General features: G+C 47.5%; 1 protein-coding gene across 10 annotated transcripts in view; it reads left to right on the top strand.

Moving 5' to 3' along the window:
• Positions 1 to 19,303, top strand: part of LOC116853791 (paired box protein Pax-6-like) — a 121,660-nt gene that overhangs the window by 72,252 nt on the left and 30,105 nt on the right. For all 10 annotated transcript variants that reach the window (XR_004380036.1, XM_032835008.1, XM_032835009.1 and 7 more), the window contains 2 exons: positions 9,815 to 10,005; positions 10,536 to 10,645. Coding sequence is in view for 9 of the 10 variants with exons in the window: in XM_032835008.1 (XP_032690899.1) it covers positions 9,815 to 10,005; positions 10,536 to 10,645 (301 nt within the window). In the remaining variant the exon portion in view is untranslated. The remainder of the gene's footprint in view (positions 1 to 9,814; positions 10,006 to 10,535; positions 10,646 to 19,303) is intronic.

Raw genomic sequence — 19,303 nt, 5'->3', positions numbered from 1 at the left:
AATTATTAACAAAATGATAACATATTGTCTTTAATTAGATGTTGAAACTTTCTTGCACTGCACGGAGAATATGTAGTAAAAATTACAACGAAATTTTGCAATCTTGAGCTATATAGAAATTCTGACCGAAATTTTTATGTTTGTTCCAAAATATTATGCACGCGTTTGATTTTCTACTACAAAATTATTCGAATTACGTGAATATTTTTTATATCGTATATTTGGTAGATAAATTTACTATTTCTATGATAATTTATACGATAATATATTAGTATAGTCTAGCATTACAAAAAGCATTATAAAATGAAATCTTAACATAACTTTTACTAAAATATTTTTTCCGCACTTGATATAGAATATTCAAGTTCGATAAGTTCCAACTATGCTGAGAGAAGAAAGTATCTAAGAAAAAAAATATTTTTCGAATAAGAAAATTTTCTGAAAACTTTGAAAAAATCTTATCTTTTTATGAAAAAGCAATTATTTATTTTATTTGAATAAAAGAGAATTTAGATTTAAGTAAACAAATTCTCTACCCACCAAAAAAATATTTCCTAGATATTTTTTCTTTCAATGTATTGATGACATTAATGCTAATCTCCTTCTTCTTCCTTCGAGCCGTCATAGGAAAGCCGTTCTACGCGAGCGGATCGCGACGTCGAGAAACGATCGAAAAATGTACACAAGGCACGAGACGGGAGGATCTCCGGGCGCGGTATTCGCCCGGGGAATAACTCTGTCGGAGCAGTTAACGTCATTTTAACCACCGACAGTTCTCGCAACCCTACACCGCGTTTCGCGTCGCTGTCCAAGTTCATCCACCGTGCACCAGCTGTCCCGACCGATCAGCTCGATCGGCGATCTTACGCTCGGCGTTCGACGTCGTCGTCATCGTTGTCCTCGGCTTGAGTTGGGACGAACGTACACTCATGTGTACGTGAACTACGCACGGTCGGATGCGGCCGAAGGATATCGACTTTCAACTTGGATTGTCCTCCGTGCGTTCTCTCGTCGAAGTCTATCGGGCACTGAGATCTCTCTCATTCTCTCTCATTCTCTCTCTTTCTCTCTCTTTCGCGCTCTCGCTCTCTTTCTCTCCGTGGCCGAGTTCCATTTTATTTTACTTTTCTTTTCTTTCAAAACTGGTGCGTGTGTCTTCTACCCATAACGCGTCGGTCGCCTTTTGCCCGTTTCCCCTCGTCTCTTCTCGACATCCCCGCGAGCGCTGGATTCCTTCAACCTGTCCTCCTGGTTCTTTTGCTCGGTCTCTTTACACCGCGCTTCTGACCGGCCAACCGACCGATCCGATCGATCATCGTCTGCACCGCGTTAGTCGTCGGGGTCGCGCGGTGACAGTTCGGTATCGGCTCTCGGTATGGTCAACGCTGTAACAGCGCGAAGCTGGAAGCATCATCTTCTCTCGGAGGTAGCAGGTAATCGCCGCTGTATGGTATGAAAATCATCCATTCGTCTCGATTAGACGCGCATCACGGCGTCGGCGGTACGCGTGGCGGGTTCGTTAAACGCTCGCGAAATCGGCCACGTGGCGACCTCCGCGTAGAATTGGAGCATCCCCTTGCCGTTCGCTTCGAAAACCATCACCAGCCACCCGCCATGGATCGCAAGAATTTGAAGGAGCCGTTGGGAGAGAGTCGCAGGGGGCTGCTGCTGCTGGTAGCGCTTCATAGCCAGCAAAAAAAGAAAGAAGGCAATAACGCACGACGCGTGGCGACCGTCCACGCCACCCCCGTGCTCTGTCCGAGAGAACCCCCGGCGCGTTGCTAAATACCGAGTGGCCCCGCTTGGACGACGAACGCTACCGGCAGCAATACGACGGCCACCCCTTCGCGCCGCCTTCGAGGTAGCCCTTATATCGCCGTGACTGAGAGCCACCCTCGGCAACCGTGCCAGATTAAAAGCTGTGATTATACGTGGCATCAGACACCCCCCTCGGTCTCTGCCGGTTCCCTTACCCCCGCAAACCATAGACCGGCTGCTCGTGCTCTTTCCACCTCTGCCCCCCTTCGTTCTCCCTGTCCTTTTTCCGCCACCGCCGTATTTTGGAATCGCCCACCCCGTTCTTCATTCTCTCTTCCTCACTCTCTCTCTCTCTCTCTTTCTCTTTCCCTCCCTTCCTCCCTCCATAGCTCTTTCCGTTTAAATTGCGAATACCGCGCGTTCCTCTCGACTTCTATTTAAATGTAATTTGTATCTTGCCCGCGCGACCATTCGACTCCTCTCGTCCCCTCTCGCATACCCTGCTTCCTACCGCTATCTGTGTGTACACGCGACCGCTCGTAAATACGTACGGTCGGTCGATAAGCCATTTTCCTTCGTGCGCGCTCTTGTAACTTTTCTATTATTGAACAGCTGCGATTTATATCGCTTTTATCATACGTCGATCGTAATCTCTTTCTCCCTCTATCTTATATAACAATTCGATACATATGATATTTTGCACAACGTAAAGGACGATTGAATAGTTTCTAATAATTACGATTATTGTTATACATTTCGGCTTGATTGCCGTCGCTCGTCGTCTCACCCTGCCTCGCACTAACCTTTCACTGTCCCTCCGGACGATAATATTCCGCCGCTGCACCGCTGGAATACGATCGACGACGAAGCTAGGGCCGCAGCAAGTTTCTTGGCGGTCCGCGCGATAAATCAAATCGGCTATGATAACTCCTGGAATAATGGCTCGTGAGATAACGATACACCGGGACGGGCGGAACCGTCGTCTCCGTCGTCGTCGTTTGGAATTGGCTCGGATACTTTCGCGCCTCGTTCGCACATTACGCTATTCCAGCGTGTCTCCAAACTTTTGATTTAGTAGCTAATGGTAATTACGTCTCTCGTGGCGTTATAATGAAAAATTTTAGGCCGGCGCTTATGTCACTGTCCGTTATTACAGTATTTCTTTGCCGAGTCGCGATAAACTCAACGCTTAACTTTTCACATATATTTCCGAATCCCAAAATTTGTATCTTTACTTTTCATTCCTCCATGTTTCTCTTTGGAAATTTTCACGAACAATTTATGCGTAACACATTGAAGAGACTATATTTCACACGAACGCAAAATACGCCTTTCTAATCCTCATCCTGGAACGACGATATTCACGATGCTCGTCGTTAAGGAAAACGAAACTTGGAAAGTTGATTTATCGCGTAAAGCTGTAAAAATCAACTGAGAAAATTGCCCGAACTGTAAGGATTAAAATGGCATACTTTCATTACGCGTTCAGGATCCCGATCGTGAGCGAGTAAGATAAAACAAACAAAAAATTCGATTGTCTTGAAGATCTCACGAGATTCACGCTCGCAACAGTCGCGATCGATCTGCGTTATTCACCCCCGAAGGTGCACGACATGAATATTTCGAGTTATCAGATCGTATTAACTGGGACCCCGCTAACGCGGCTGTCACAGACTCGCATAATAGAGACGTCAGCCGTACGATCGCCTCGTAGTTTTTTTTCCCGTCGTCAATCTCTGTGGAGAATTTCCCACGCGGACCAAGCCGGTGACTCTCTCCGCGCGCGCGGCGTTTGCGAAGGGCGCGGGAATTTATACGAGAAATCTCCGTGTCGCGACGGGGCGCGTGGCGGGCCTGTTACTGCATTTTTTCGGATCGGTCACGATCGTAATTGGCGCGAAATTGCGTATTTTCCTCTGGCGCGACAAACGCGCGGTCGGAGAATCGGTTTGAGCAGCTTTGCGCTTTTGGTTATGAACATTAGCAGTCGCCAATTTATTTGATTCGCATGAAAGGCTTTATTAATTCGTGACTACACGGAGAGAACGAGCCGTCATCGCACACTGTCGTTATTTCGATACAGGAGGCTCGCAACCGGTGATTTCGCGGCTCGTGCGAGGTCGCGCGTCCACCTCCGTTCCCTCGATCGAGCCGGAGGGGTGGCTTAATGACAGCTTGTGGCATTTTGCTCACTTTCGACTGGCGCGTATGTTACATGCGTGCGACTCCAATACACGGGATGTCGCCAGCACGTGCCAAAGTGTTCTCGCGTCCCCGCACCTCTCGTTCCAAATACCAAACGATCACACACATGTATACACGCATGTGCACGCGCGTGCAAGAGAGAGGAAGCCCAGAACAAGGCCCAGTGAGCAATGCGAGTCCCGATTAACTAACATGCCGTGTCAATGGAAATGATAGATTTTGCAGCGCCAGTCTGTCTCCCAAAGCCGATTATATCACGGCTCCTCTTTTTCTCCCGAAAGAATTGTGGAGATCTTTCCCAAGATTTTTAGGAGACGCGAGAAGGATTAAGAATTAAATCGACGTTACTTCAAAACGCCGAAGTTCCGTTCGAAAAGAACCGGACGACGCAGAATAGAGGAGTCCGTCGCGCGTTTTATTAGCCCGTCGTTGAGAGTCCTCGACACATTTTTTCAATGCTCCGCTCCTTAAAATCGCGTCGTATGGCTCGCTACGTGTATGTGGAGTGTCACTTTCGATAATTTCGCGTAATTTATCGTGATTTACCGTTTTCTCCCATTCTTCCGGAAAAACGGCGATTTTTGCTCTCAAGCAAAAAAGCGCACCCCCGCGAGTGTATTTTAACCCTGCGTACTCGCGTTTACACCGCTTTCCAGAATAACGGCGCGGCCGTTGAATAAGTTTTATGAAGTGCTGCTGATTACGCGTGTCGAATCGGCCCGGCCATTATCTCCAGGATGTTTTCGCGATAATAAAGCCGTGCTGTATGGCGCTCGTTCGGGACGAACCCCAGGATAACGGAAGTAGTCTGAATGGAGAGGAGTGGAGAGAAAGTCGGGGCGGCCCTGTGCTCTTCCGCTCGCTTCACGGTTAACACCCCCGACTCATACATACATATGAACGGGCAGGAAATACGCGACTACCGCACGAATAAGCACTCGTAAAAATTGCGCCCGCGCTCGCGCATACACGCGTTAAGAGATAATATACGCGCTATTACGCGGGGGGTCGCGAGCCATTCGTGTAATACCCGTCTCGCGACGACGCTCTTCCATACCACGATGATTAAAAATCCTCCAGCGAGCGGCGTCGAGATCGAACTTAGCGAATCTCAACAATCGCGCAGACAACTACAATTTTTCCAAGCTCCGGACGGGCAACGCGCGCAGGCAGCGGGACCGAAATCGTCAACTGTGACACGCAACGGGAGTCGTGGACGCCGCGGAAACTTTATTTTGTTGGCGAAGTTAAATTAATTAATTTAAACGCTCTCGTCAGATCAACTCGTCCGGCCCGAAAACAGCCGCGTGCTGCGTCCCGAGAGTGGTATACACCGACAACGAATAATAGATGGAATAAAATTCGCGCAAAAAAAAGTCTTGCGCCTTTCTGCTTCTGTTTCTCCTCCGTCAGAGAACGTGAAGCTTGCCCGGGGAGACACCGTCGTATTCCCGGAGCAGGAAAGATTCTTCGTCGCGGATAACTATCGCGTAGCTGCCACGTGAGAGCAATATTATGACGTCTCTATCCAGCACCCTCTTTAAGAGTTCGGCCCACCCTCGAGCTCTTCACGCTTCATGCTAATTTCATCGATCCGACGCCCTGGCTGGCTCTCTCTTCCTCCCTCTTGTGCCCGTCGCGTTTTAAGCCCTCGCCGCGTGTCCGCCTTTGTGCGCACGCCGCACGGATAAAGGATAATATCTGCTCTCCTTTTATGCTGTTCGCATCGCGCGCGACGCGCAACCGTGCAAAAATGTGTCGAGGACCCCCCCACTGTCGACGACGAGCTAATAAAACGCGCGACGGACTCCTCCATTCTACGTGGTCCCGCTGGTTCAACGGAACCTCGGCGTTTTGGAGTAGCGTCGATTTACTTCTTAATCCTTCTTGCGTTTCCTGAAAATCTTGAGAAAGACTTCCGTAATTCTTTCGGGAGAAAAAAGGAGCCATCGACCCGCCGACTCTTACATTAAGAGCAAGTCGGACCCCCGAAGGCAAACAAACTGTCATTAAAATTTAATGCGGAGGAACGCACGGCTAGCCTGTATACGTGTGTGCATGGCTTTCATTCTTTCTCTCCGCCCCCGGTGAGATCGAGCGAAGAAGGAAGTGTCTCTCCTCTCGGTACGTGCAGCTCGTGGTAGTTTCGCAAGTGGCTGCCTGACAGGCCACAAAAGCGCGGAACCATTGTGATATCGATTTCCAGAGCGCAACGATCTCCAGCGGAAGGAATAATGACGGAGGTGACACACGTCGTAAATATATCGCGCAACGGTCGTGTAGCGGCGAGCAGCGATATTTGCGGTCGACGTCAATCAAAAAACGGTCAAACAGCCGTCGGACACTCGATGTCACGCGAGGCGCCGATTGTCCTTTGACAGGCAGCCGTCGCGCCCGTCCGGGTTCCGGCTTTGTCGCCAAGTGCCGTCTTTGTGCGCGACAACGACTTTTCATTGTGGAATCGGCTTTGACATCGGCCAACTTCACAAGCCCGAGCTGGAATCAAGCCCGAGAAGGTGCCGTTCCGTCTAATCGAGAAGATTGCGCAGATTTCTCCTCCGCCGCATTCCGATAAATGCGCGTAGTCCAAGTAGGCACGACTCGATATATGCGGTGTTCCGTCCGACATCGTCGAGCACAACCCCTTTCGTTAACTATGAGATGCATCATTGCTGGAAATCTCAGAAATTAATCGTGGAAAACCGGTGGTGCTTCAAGGAGACAATAAAATTTACGAGCAGGTCACAGAGTCATTGCGTACTCTTACGTGACGGCTGATGACAATATTAAAGAACAAGAACAGGAAGTAAAACACTCAATTATATCGATATCTCCTTAGTCCCCTTGACACTCTAAAACAAAAATCTGGTTTCTCATGCGACCAGCACTGCATAAACTTGTTGCCTGCATTTAATGTTTCCAAAAGAGAACTCCACAACTAAAACTATGAACAACTGCCACTGGCCGCAAGAAAAGCCAAACTTTTTCAAGTTGTCAATGACTAAAGGAGAATTGCGTGTTTTATCCTAAATGAAATGCTTTCTCTGTACTCGCGCAGTACTCCAGAAGGATGTGAGGAACACAAAAGAACGAGTGAAAAATTTTGAAAAAGAGGACACATTGATCATCCAACTAGACAATTAGACAAGGCCAAGCATCGATTGTCCTCTCTTGTACTAACGCTGACTTGACTTCTCCTACAGCAATACGCAGTATTCTGTTCCACATGTGCGTGGAGCAAGTAGACCTTGATAATATTTTTGAAATTTCGCGCTCTTCTCTGAAAGCGATGATCCATTTTGCGACTTTTCTTTTCTAACTCATTCCGTCATCTGTTACCGCTCGATCGGATTCCCCATCTCCGCAGCTTCGTTAATTCGCTGACGAAACGTCGGACGTTTGGATCTTCGGAGGCACGAGAAGCGGCATGTTTTGGACATCGCTGGATGTCGAGGACAAGACGAGGGGAGAGTGCCGGTGACGTCTCTTTCGCGTCAGCGGCGGAGACACGATGAGGATCGTGCGACTGTGTGGTGGTGCCGGTGATGGTCGTGGTCGCTTCGTGGGCGCCGAGGGGGATGACGTTCCGCTACGGTGGTGGGTCCGAGATGTCAGCTCGTTTCAACGCCGTGGTACCCTGACACCGGGTCTAACAAACCCCGGGGAACGAGTATCTCCTATGACCGATCCAGCGTTCCGTCGTCAGCCGGCGTCCGATTTCTCGTGTATCTCGTTTCGTCTCTCGATACGCAGCGTTCGCGAATTCGCAATAATATATGAGCGCTGTGATGATCGCGACGAATTATTTTATATTTCTATCGTTTGAATTTTTAATAATAAGAGCTTCACTGCCTCGAGCAGTGGCGATAAAGAGCGAATCCTTATGTTGACTCTTGACATTTGTTGGAGAATTTATCATTAAAAAAAAAGATCGAGAATAGATAGTTTGTGTGACAATCGACATTACTTACTGCGAAGGAATACGATTTTTTTAAATACAATACTTTTTTCCATATCGGCCACATCCACTTCTCAGTCGAGCGAGTTTAGTATCGGAGACGGTTTTCGCAAACTCATTGGATCCTCGACGTTCTTAATGACGGAGTAAGGTCGAATTTTGTCGACTCGACGTTTTACTGCGCCCTTAAAATGACGTCGCCCGCCACGACATGCGTGGGATAATGCAAGGAAGTGCGAGGGAATAAATTGCGAAACTATCGGCAGCAGGAGGACGTATCGCTTGAGTTTCGTGAGAATTCTTTTACGGCACCGCGTCGGGATTTATACGAGCTGTAAGTGACAGAAGCAACGAAGGCAGCCCGCAGAAGAAGACAAATAAAGGATATGAAAATAAAAAGAGCAACCCCGTCTCGGGAAGCTCGTAAATTCTTCTTCGCGCCCGTAGATATTTCATCGCATTCGCGTTGTACGTGTCGCGCGCAAAATAGCCGGATCTTTCGTGTATCACGTCGCGCGCAAAAATCTCAACTTTTAACTTTCCTCTCGTCCCCAAGTAAGTTCGGTTAAGTACAAAATTACTTACGAGAATAAGAAACGCGTTTTGGAAAATCAAACGATGAGTTTTACGATTCTTTCATTTATCCATAGTAAAAGATATAAATAGAAAAATATGTATAAAAAAAGATTAATACACTGAGAGAGAAAATATTTGAAAAATAAAAAAATTTTTATTTAACGGGTGTTAATAACATGTATTCACATAAAAATCTGCACTTTTTAATTTAATTAAAACAGACAATTGCTTTCATGAAAAGCTAAGGTTTCAAGAAAATGTTTATTTTTTTATTCGAAAAATATATTTTTATAAAAATATATAAGTAAATATGTGTTTAATTAATATAATAGATATTTTTTTATTTCTTAAATATTTTCTCTCAGTATGTAAAATCAGGAAGTAGCTTGAGTAATACTTCTTTGTCGATCATTTTCCACCGCTCAAATTGCTCAAGAAACTTACGATATAAATCTCCCGAATTTCTTCCTAAGAAAGCTCAGCTTCCTCATATCGCGACGGCATGGTGTTTATCAGTGCGCTTCGCTCGCGACTTAAGAGTTATACAGTACGATCGCGGATTTCGGTGCGAGCGCAGCGAGAGCGTTAATCCGCGCGCTGCGAGCGCGACGCGAAAGCGCGAGTGCGTACTTAGGTCGGCAGAAGCCAAGTCCCCTTGGAGTGGCGCGGAGACGGATATAATTGAAGGCGGAGGTAATTAACTCCCTCGTGTAGCGGGCGCGCACCGTCGCGTCGCGCCGAGCCGAGCTGCGCCGAGCCGACAGCCGCTCACCGCATCGTTTTAATTACTGCTCTCGTCGCATTTCATCGGGCAGAAGCACCTCCGCGCTTCTTACCCTCTACTTGCCGGGGAATCTTCATCGTTCCCTCCCGCGCACACTTCGTATTTATAATAAATCCGATACCATCGGGAGAGAGAGAGGAGAGAGTGAGAGCCACTCTCGGTTCGGAATCTTCCGACAGGCGTTCTTCGCGAATTCTCCCGACGGTGGCAAGCGGGGAATCTGCAGTTTCATGACTTAATCCTCGAGTCGTTCGCAAAATCTCACGCGTGAAAGAGAGAAATTCGACTGTGCGATATGGCGTAAATATGATTGAACGATTCAAGCGTAGAACTCCATAGGTTTGCGAAAGAACGTCGTGACGCAAAATTGAGCGTGTTCTCGTTAATGACATGTCAAACAAGTTTCGTCTAAATAGAACCTTCGTTTGATGGTTTATATGATTTATAGTTTTGCGTTCGCGCCTAATTAGCCCGGTGCACGATAGCCCGCGCGAGTCTTGCTCATCGACGACGAACGCGTGTTTGGGTTGCAGGTGTCCTCGATCAACAGGGTACTGAGGAATCTAGCCGCGCAGAAGGAACAGAGGCAACAGCAGCAACAGCAGCAACAAGGAGTGGGCGCTGTGGGGGTTGGCGTCGGTGCCGGCAGTCCGGCGGAGAGCGTTTACGATAAACTCAGGCTACTAAACGGGCAGACCACTGGCTGGCCGCGTCCCAATCCCTGGTAAGAGCTTAAGATTCATTCATCAGCGAGCGCGTTCGCGGTAAGAACACATTACTTGCGAAATATGTAGTCTGCGATCGTATGAAAAAGATCCTTTCGTAGTTCATTTCCTCACTTTTGATCTCATGAGTCAAGATAGCCGCGGCGAAGAATCAGGAGAAAAATACTTAAGAAAAATACTTCGAAGATAGTGAAATAAATAATATTTTTTCTTACTCATAAACATCGAGGTTACTCCGCGTATTATAGACAAGCATTAAAAATATAAATACCTGGACCACGTACCTAATTTTGTGTTATGTAAAAGTTAAAATATTCGTAATTTGCAGACCAAAAAATAAGAATTGGAATAAGAATTTCATTTTATAATTCTGTTAGTAAATTTCGACTTAAAAATTTCTCAATTCGTCGCATTGTCGATTGTCGCCTCCCTGTTCGCGAAGCCGAACAAATTATGTAATTAGCCTCAATCGTATTTTGTCTTACAAAGCGCCGGCAGAACTCGCTAAAAGCCGGTCGTTACACTTCAGGTATCCGTCGAGCGCGGGAAGCCCGTTTTCGTCGATACAGTCCAGTTTGAGTCCGAGCCATTGTTCGTCCCTGCCGCCGGATCCGGCGGACATACTCCACGCGAAGAAAGGTAAGTCCGCGGAGAGAATCCGTGTCAATAGTTATCACAACGGCGTTAGATAAGAAGATATACGAGACTCGGGGACGTTGAACTGAAGCGCGAGAGATTGCAGATTAGAACAACGTTTATATGCTGACAACTTCGTGGTATATCTGCATTATTATCCACATGAAATCTCGAATCGGATATCAGTGTAGATATCCGTGGAATTAATAATCGGTCCATTATAAATAAAGTGCTAATTGATGCTGTCAAAAGACAAAACTAAATTGTCACGGCATAACTTATAGATCTTTTCTAATTTATCTTATATGATTCGTCCTGTATGATAAAGGTTATATATATTTTTTTTTTCGTAATATATATAAACATTGCACATTTCTATGAAACAACTTTGTTATAATCATTTTTATTATATATTAACACTGTAGCGCCGAAGGGACTTAGTCCCATAACGCCTAATACATGATGCTTCTATCTCTCTCCTCCTCCCTCTGTCTCTCTCCTTCTTTGTCAGAACGTTAGCGCGAAACGCAAATACGTGTGTGGCGGAGTGGCCACAGGCGGCGGCAGAGGGGTGCGTTTTAATTAATTAATCTGTCGGGCCAAACGATACTAATATCAATGTAATTCCGTCGGTGGGTCCCGCGGTTCGCCGCATGCGTGTGTGAAACGCTTTTCCGGTAATAATTTTCCGGTAACGTTTAAGCGCGGCCTTCGAAACGCGGAGGAACAGAGAAATGTGCTGTGAAACAGAGTAAACGACACAGAGAGAGAGAAAGAGAGAGAGAGAGAGAGAGAGAGAGAGAGAGAGAGAGAGAGAGAGAGAGAGAGAGAGAGGAGGAGGAGGAGGAGAGCAACGAGCAGTTAGGGGATGAAGAGGGATACGAGGGGGTTGCGCAGAAACGTGGTTGCAGTCGACCGACCAAACCATGCGAAACTACTCCGCCACCGACGGCGTATTCCCCCCTGCTTACCCTCGCGCTCGCGTTCTCTTTGGCGGCACATCAAACGCGCGATTTCTTTCCCCGCGTTTTCCCGCCAACACCGCGCCGCGCCGCGTCGCGACGCTATGTGCGACGCGGGGTGCGTCAGGCGCAGCGAAAAATAGTCCCTTCTATTTTTTATTTAAAACGCGCCGTTTACCCCGCGAATCTGCTTTCCCGTTGGTCGCGAGACAGAAAATTCTCGGCTGTCCGCGGTACACAAAGATCTTTGCGTGTCTCTTCAGAGAATTTTTGCGTCTAAGAATTCTCCCATAAGACAGCAAACTCCACAGGCTTGCTTGTTCTTTTCGACGAGATATATTTAAAAAAAAATCAGCGATCATACCCCCGAACTAATTAATTGTTATTGCATTATTACCACAATAAGGAAAACGATTCTTCCTGAACGTGTCCCAATTGTTATCAACAACGTGTTCAGTCCCCCGTAAAAAATAGCACGTGTTTTCGTGAACGCGAGATTCTCACCCGCGCACGGAATATTATTTCGTATTACCATCCCTGTTGGAAGGGGTGGAAGGCGGGGGCACACAATCAAATATGGTAACTGTTGCGAGCGCTCAACCGCATGCGGGCCCCGGGGGCCGGATTATCGGTGCGTTGCTGCGGGGGTGGCACCGTTTATAGGATAACTCGTGTCAGGAGGGTTGTTTCACCCCCGTCCTTGCCGCCACCCTCTTCTGCGTCTCTCGCCATCATCTCGCGCGCGCGAGCGTTCTCTGTCTCTCTACTTCTCGCCCTACCACCCAACGTCTCTCTCCCTCCTTCTCCCTCTCCCCCTCTCTCTCTCTCTCTCTCTCTCTCTCTCTCTCTCTCTCTCTCTCCTTGAGCTCTATTTCGCCCGCGTATCCTCCCTAAGTATCTCGACTGTTGTCGATGTATCGGTCGAAACGGAAGAGCCAACGACGCCCCCGGCCAATCACGCAACAGCAGGCACAGCAACCACCCCCGACCTTTCCCTCGGGAAAGCAAAGCGAAAGCAGATTACGGCGCAATCATCGCGCGAGCTGCAGGCGCCGGTTGTTCCTGCTTCCCTCCCTCCTGCGACGAGGGAGTGAGATTTTTTGATCTGGCCCTCTGCCCCGTATCGCGTGTCTTAAATCTAAAAATCTTTCGTTCCTTCTTCAGAGATTTCACTAGAAATTTTGCGCCACACGAATATCCGTCGCTCGTTTTCTTCGATTATCGCGTTGTAATGCAATAACGTTTTCGTTTATTCTGTCAATTTTCTATAACAAATACTCTTTTCAAAAAAGTCCCAGGCAGATTTTCATGATTATCACGACGTGATACACACAACACAATCGATGATGAAAATTTCACAATTCTTTTTATTACATTTATCAAGTAGATATACTCTGTGTGTCTTGAATTAATTATTAAACTTACATCATACAATAATGTAAATTTGTTTGGTATTGATGATAGCATCAAATTTATTAAAAGTTGCAGATTTTAATATTACATTTTACATGATATATTGTTTAGGGCAATCTGATCGGTCACAAAGGACTGCTGAATCTCTTGATTTAACATACCTCAAGTTATTAAAGTATAGTGCATTAGTCTATCGGGTGTGCGCTATTTATTTTTAAAACTCTCGATGATTATTTCCTCCGTAAAGGAGGATATTCTTTTGCATTCTCAACATCGTCGAGAATCTCGAGCCCGTCAGTTCAAGTGCCCGCTCGCGTAATGGGACCGCGGCGGTGTTTTAATTAATTAATTGGCCGCAACGCGTGTTAAAATCGACCCTTCGTCGCCTCATCGTTCCAGGCATTCTCTTACGTACACGCGCTCCTCAAAGGGAGTTATTTATGTAAGTCTCCAGCATCCCACGGTTCTCCGGATAACGTCGATACCTTTGTGTCGGGGGTGGAGGGAGGGTGGGTACGTCGCGTTTATCACACTTTCTTCGCGTTTTCTATAAAGAGTTCGCGATAAAGAGCGCCGCCGACGAAGGTGCGGATGTACCTTTCCTTTTCTTATATTTCTGCACTTTTGTCACCGACCGCAAAAAGCGCCGCCGCTGCCACTCCTCCCCTCGCTCCAATCTCTGCATCGACGCGTTGCGGAAAATAGAGCAGTGGAACAAATTTTCCCTGAAACAGTTGTAACACCCTGGGGCGACGGGGGAAGGGGAGAGAGTGAGGAGAAAAGACGTGTTTGTCTCGAAGTCGAAGATGATTTTGGCGTTGGGAATAGATTTGCAATAATAAGCATAAAGTTACTCGAATTTCTGCATGCGGTAATCAAGTCTGACGAAGTTCGCTTCATCAGCTCGGTGCTAATGCACTTGAATTGTCGAAAGTCACGATTGTACCCGATACACCGATACATCTTCACCAAAGAGTACTCAGCGTTCATTTTTATAATGGATCAGTGCACTTTTTCCGATATCGTCGCCGACACGGAGCGATAGGATGAATGATGTTATCGGCGCGTCGTTGTAATCCTCGCGACGCGGCGATGTTGGAACATCTCCCGAAACGGTTAGCTTAGGTATCATCGCGCACAGGATAGTCCTCGTGTTGTCGACGACGTCGCAGGGGTGTCTGGTGAGACTGATTCACAATGCGTCTCGGGGTTGCATTGTACCGCGTTGCGCGCACGAGGCGAGACGAGAGACGTAGAGATATGCAAGAGAATTTCACTAAAGGGTGGCGAAACGGGCAGATAAGGGGTGGCAAAGAGTGACGAGGCTAGGAAGAGAAGGAGAAGAAGAAGAGGAAGAGAGAAAGGAGACGAGCGAGACAAAGACAGACGAGAAATGGAAAGAGTCTCCGTCGTGATCGACGCGAAATGGGTTTGGGTCGTCGTTGCAGCATTGTTTTTCCACCTCTGGACCTCGGAGAGATGGGTGTCACGCTGCGGAGGAAACCTCACGAATGTGCCTTTGCGATCTCTCTATATAACGCGCGTCGTGATGTGCGGGTGTGTGTATGAGGATACATGAGCGCGTTATCGGGCGATGCGCTTCGATGAGGACGATGAGGAGGGTACGGTGATAATATTCGTTACCGACATGACGTTACGTCTTCTCGCATAGTAAATTTGCGACTCGCACCCTAGATTCCTTCGGTAACAGTTTCGTGATCTTCACGTGAAAGCGGGTGCTTGTCTCTCGCGTCAACGACCAGTTGTTCTCATTGATTAATCTCCAACCAAACTATAATTTGCCGAAAAAAATCTAATTTCAACCTTAGCGAAATTCTTTTATGTATGACCTCAAGAGGATTCTTCATTAGAAATGAAATACTCTTTTAGTAAAAATTTTTGTTTATATATAAAATTATAAGGAAAAATTTGCAATTAGAGTTATTTTTTTGGATGTTACAATATTTTCTTTTTGGTTTTACAAGAATTTTGTTGAAGATGTATAGAATATACATGATTCTTCGCTAAGGATGACATTATATTTTTTGAGTGTTTAATTGATCTACTTAAGACTTTCTCTCTTTGATTCCTAAAAGTTCCCCAATTTTCTTTCTTCGACTTTAATAACCCAATTCCGACGGTTACCCCCGCGAATTAAACTGGCGGTTCGGGTTTTAGTGAATCCGATGACTTCGACGTCACTCGATTACTCCACTTCGCGATGTGTCTTCATCAAAGATACCCTTCTCGAGTCACGGTATCTCCCTCGCAAGTCTCTTCTTCCGGGTTTTTTCATCTGCTCATCGAAGACCCGTGTGTTCATGTGACCCACCGCGGCGTATTCGCCGATCTCCGGTCGCGATACAGAGGTAAAACAATATAATGGCTGCCTGCTGCGACCGAGGCTGCCACGGGACCGAGGGTGCACCGGCGGCGCATTATTGTCGACCTCTTTATCCCGCGAACCCGATCTCTCGTCCTCATCCCTTTCGCTCTCTACCGGTCTTCTCCGCGATTCTTTTTCGATCTCTCAGCCGGCGAGTAGGTGGTAGATAGGTAGGTGGGTGGGATAGATAGGTAGGTACACACCTCGCCGCGATGCGATGCGACAGCTTTTATCACCGATCAACACAATGCGGTCCCCAGCTCCGTTCTAGTTATTGTCGTCGTCGTCTTCATCGTCATCGTCGTCATCGTCGTCGTTGTTACTACCGTTTTTCCGCCGCCACACGGAGGAGCCGCGCCAATGCGACCCCTCGTCGTCATTCTCTGGTCCATGTTAACGGGGCGCGTGAGCTCTTTTGAAAATTGCACGTATTAATCCTTTTGACCCTTTGACGCGCGCATTTGGAAATCGAACGCACCGAAGCGAGAGAGAACAATTGTTATCTCTAAACAAACGATCGTTATTAATGCAACACACGCGTACAAAGGGATCGAACTCCGCCGTTATTACCATTGGCTCGATAAATCGAGAAGAAAGAAACGTAAAGGACGATCGCACTGTGTAAGCAAATTACCGTTCACGGCTGACTAAGTAAATCCGCGCTAATCGAAGCGGCGAGAGCCGCGGTATTCGCGAATCTCTCAATCTCGTCGGGGAAATTCTCCGCGGATGATTTTAGCCGAACAAAGCTTCTTGGCATTTAGTTGCGCGCGTTACGAAGGCGGTATTTAACAGCACGTGTTTAACGACTGACGTTTCCCCTCGTCTCTCCTCGCGAGGGAGTTTCCTCCCTCGTTTCCCGCGATAGCCGGCGCCTCGATCAAAAATCCCCAGACACCTCTGCATTTTTCCGATCGTGTTTGAAATTCGATAGACCGGGATTTCGCCGTGGCCAGGCGTGTGACCTCCCCCGGACGTATCGCCCCTTGCCGTTTCGTTCTATTTCAGGACTCGCGCTGCTCGACACGAGCCACCTCCGCGCACCCTGTGCGCGCCAGAGCATTACGTGGGTGACGTATAAACAGGAATATTTACGAGACTATTCCTGTCTCTCTTCCTCTAGTGTGTGTGTGTGTGTGTGTGTGTGTGTACGCGCATACACGTGCGTACATGTGTTGGCGCGGCGCAACGATGCAACGATGGCGCACCGCGTGAGGAAGAGAGACAGAAAGGGTGAGAGACAGAGTACACGAGAGAGAAACTCTATGCATTGGATTCGCAGGTCAGTGGGTTGTCGCGACGCGTTTCATCGCGTCGCGCGTCACTCGAGCCCGGGTGTCACCGCGGCTCGATTTATCGTGTCCGTCAATCTACTGGAGGCTGACCTCTCGTCGAATCTCGGGTTACCTACCTACCTACCTATCTACCTACCTATCTATCTATCTGTACTCGCTACGGTGGCCCGACAGGCGCGACGCAACGTACCCATGCAACTCGCACCCTGTCCCCTTCGTCTTCCGCTTTGCTTCCCCGCGCGCGCATACGCGAGAGAGAGAGAGAGAGAGAGAAGAGAGAGAGAGAGAAAGAGAGTTGCACGAGACACGCACGCTCGATAGAAATCGAGATGACCAGTCATTTTGCATTATGTCACAGCTGAAAGCTCGCGGCTTCCACTCTCGACTCGGACTCTGTAAGAGTCCAAGTTATTCCCTACCCCGACAATTTTGTCGAGGAGGGAGGAATTCCGTTTCGCTTCGCGGAGCTGAGGATAATTAGCGTAACCGCGCTTTTTGTCGGTGCTTCGCGTAATCACCGCAACTTCCCCGAGACGCAGAACGTAAAATAAAAAAAAAAAAAAAAAGAAGAAGAAGAAAAGAACGAGGAGACGTCGAAAGTCCGAGAAGCGAGACTCTTTTCGATCCAATTTAATTAATCAAGCTCGCCGATCGGCGGGGTTTTTGTGTGTTGCGCGTACATGAGCGACCTTAATTTACGCGAATCTTTATTTATACGGTATTGTACGGTGGGTATACGCGGTATAAGCTGCCAGGAATGAATTTGCTTAAACGACGGAATGAACCATAAATTAACGCGGCGTGACGTTTAGATTCCGCTGACTAAAGGTGTGTCGATTAATAATGTACAGCGGCGCTCTATCTCTCGTCCCTCTCTCTGCTTCTCTCTCTCTCTCTCTCTCTCTCTCTCTCTCTTTGCCGCGCCAGTTGCGCAAATTCCTGTTGAGATTTGCGTATGGAAAACAATACGCCGATCCTCCCTCCGCCATCGCGTCCGAGATAGTATTCGAAGGTAATCCCCGGGATCGAATCGTCATAATCCCCTTTGTGCCCGATATTTCACTGTGCAAAATCGCCGACGCGATATCGACTCCACCGCACTCGCGACTGTGATACGGGAAATTTCGCTTGTCGGATCGAATCCACGCGAAATTTTGCGGCGAAACGATGTTTTAGAAAAAACAACAAAAATATTAAACTGCTGCGTTCCCCCTCTTGCTCTCTCTCTCTCTCTATCTTTTTCTCTCTCTCCCACCTCCCGTGCGGGATTAACTTTGCGAATATACCGCGGATTTGTAGTTGGCTTTCACGGCGCGAATCCGTTGATATGATTCCACTCGCGGAAACGCGAACAATGTTCGCTGGTCGAATAACTCATACGATATAAAAATTTAACGGATAGAACCAAGTCCCTTTCTCGTCTGAAGATCCACTGAAGATGCTCTCCTTTTATTTTCGTCTTCCTAATTGCTCTCGCCACAGATATATAATTATTGACATGTGACATTTTTTCGGTGACAAGACACTCTTCCGGCAGCCACTCTATCGATGTCATTCTAATCGCCAAATGAGCGTCCATCACTGAATACCCTGTATCGTGTACCGACTGTACGTACCGAGGGAGAAAGCTGGGAAATGGTAACGAGAGTATATGGGAGGAGAGGATATGGGAGTACGGGAGGGTGTCTTTCCCCCCTCGGGGTTTTGTTGTAATTCCTGCGTGCGCAAATCATTCCGCTCGGACCGTTCGCGGTCTCGCCATTACGGACTTTCGACCGCACGCGGAAACCGCGATCGAGGAGAAATTCTTTCGATCGTGCCAGTTCGCAAAACATGTAACGGAATCTGGAGATGAAATTCCTTCGAGCGCGCGGCGAGAGCGCGCGGCTGCGAGCGTTGCGACGGCCAGCGTCGCGCCCCTTCGCCAATTCGACGCTTCCGCATCGATAAAAGCTCCGGCTGCTTCGAATTCTATCCTGAAATCGGTGCAACGCTGATCCGTTCGCTTGTTATTACTACGGTAATGGACGAGACGCGTGATTATACGCGAGAATTAATTGAGAATTAACAATGAGACAGGAAAAAATAATATGAATGCGTAATGAGAGAAACGCGATATTAATAATTTGATTGAAAGACACTCAAATATTTCATATATTTTTTTAATACACTTGGAAGCGTGATATTAGGGGAAACAAATAATTTAGCTTCTCGTTGAATGAAAACAGCACAAGATGAGCATGCAATGAGAGGAACATCGCATTGATAATTTGATTGAAAGACATTCAAATAGTTCGTATATATATTTTTTAATACACCTAGAAGCGACGTTAGGGGAAACAAATAATCTTTTCGTTGAGAAGCAAAGTGGAACGAACGCCTCCGATGTATCCGCATTTTTTATTGATACACCGTTTACTCATGGTTCCTCATCTTCATTCCCTGTGCATTGTCGTTGCGCCCCGTCGTTTACCGATGTATTCCTTAACGGAAGGCTAACGGAGGTTTAACGGGGTAAGTTCCCTCCCGCTCTTCTTTAACTCCGTTCAACCTTGCGAGCGTCCGTCAACTCGCCGTCGTCGTCGTCGTCGTGTCGGGGGGGGGG

The sequence above is a fragment of the Odontomachus brunneus genome, unplaced genomic scaffold (assembly GCF_010583005.1).
Source record: "Odontomachus brunneus isolate Ranch 3 - 2012 unplaced genomic scaffold, Obru_v1 Obru_scaffold_006, whole genome shotgun sequence".
Taxonomy (NCBI): domain Eukaryota; kingdom Metazoa; phylum Arthropoda; class Insecta; order Hymenoptera; family Formicidae; genus Odontomachus; species Odontomachus brunneus.
This window is presented reverse-complemented; position numbering and strand designations above follow the sequence as displayed.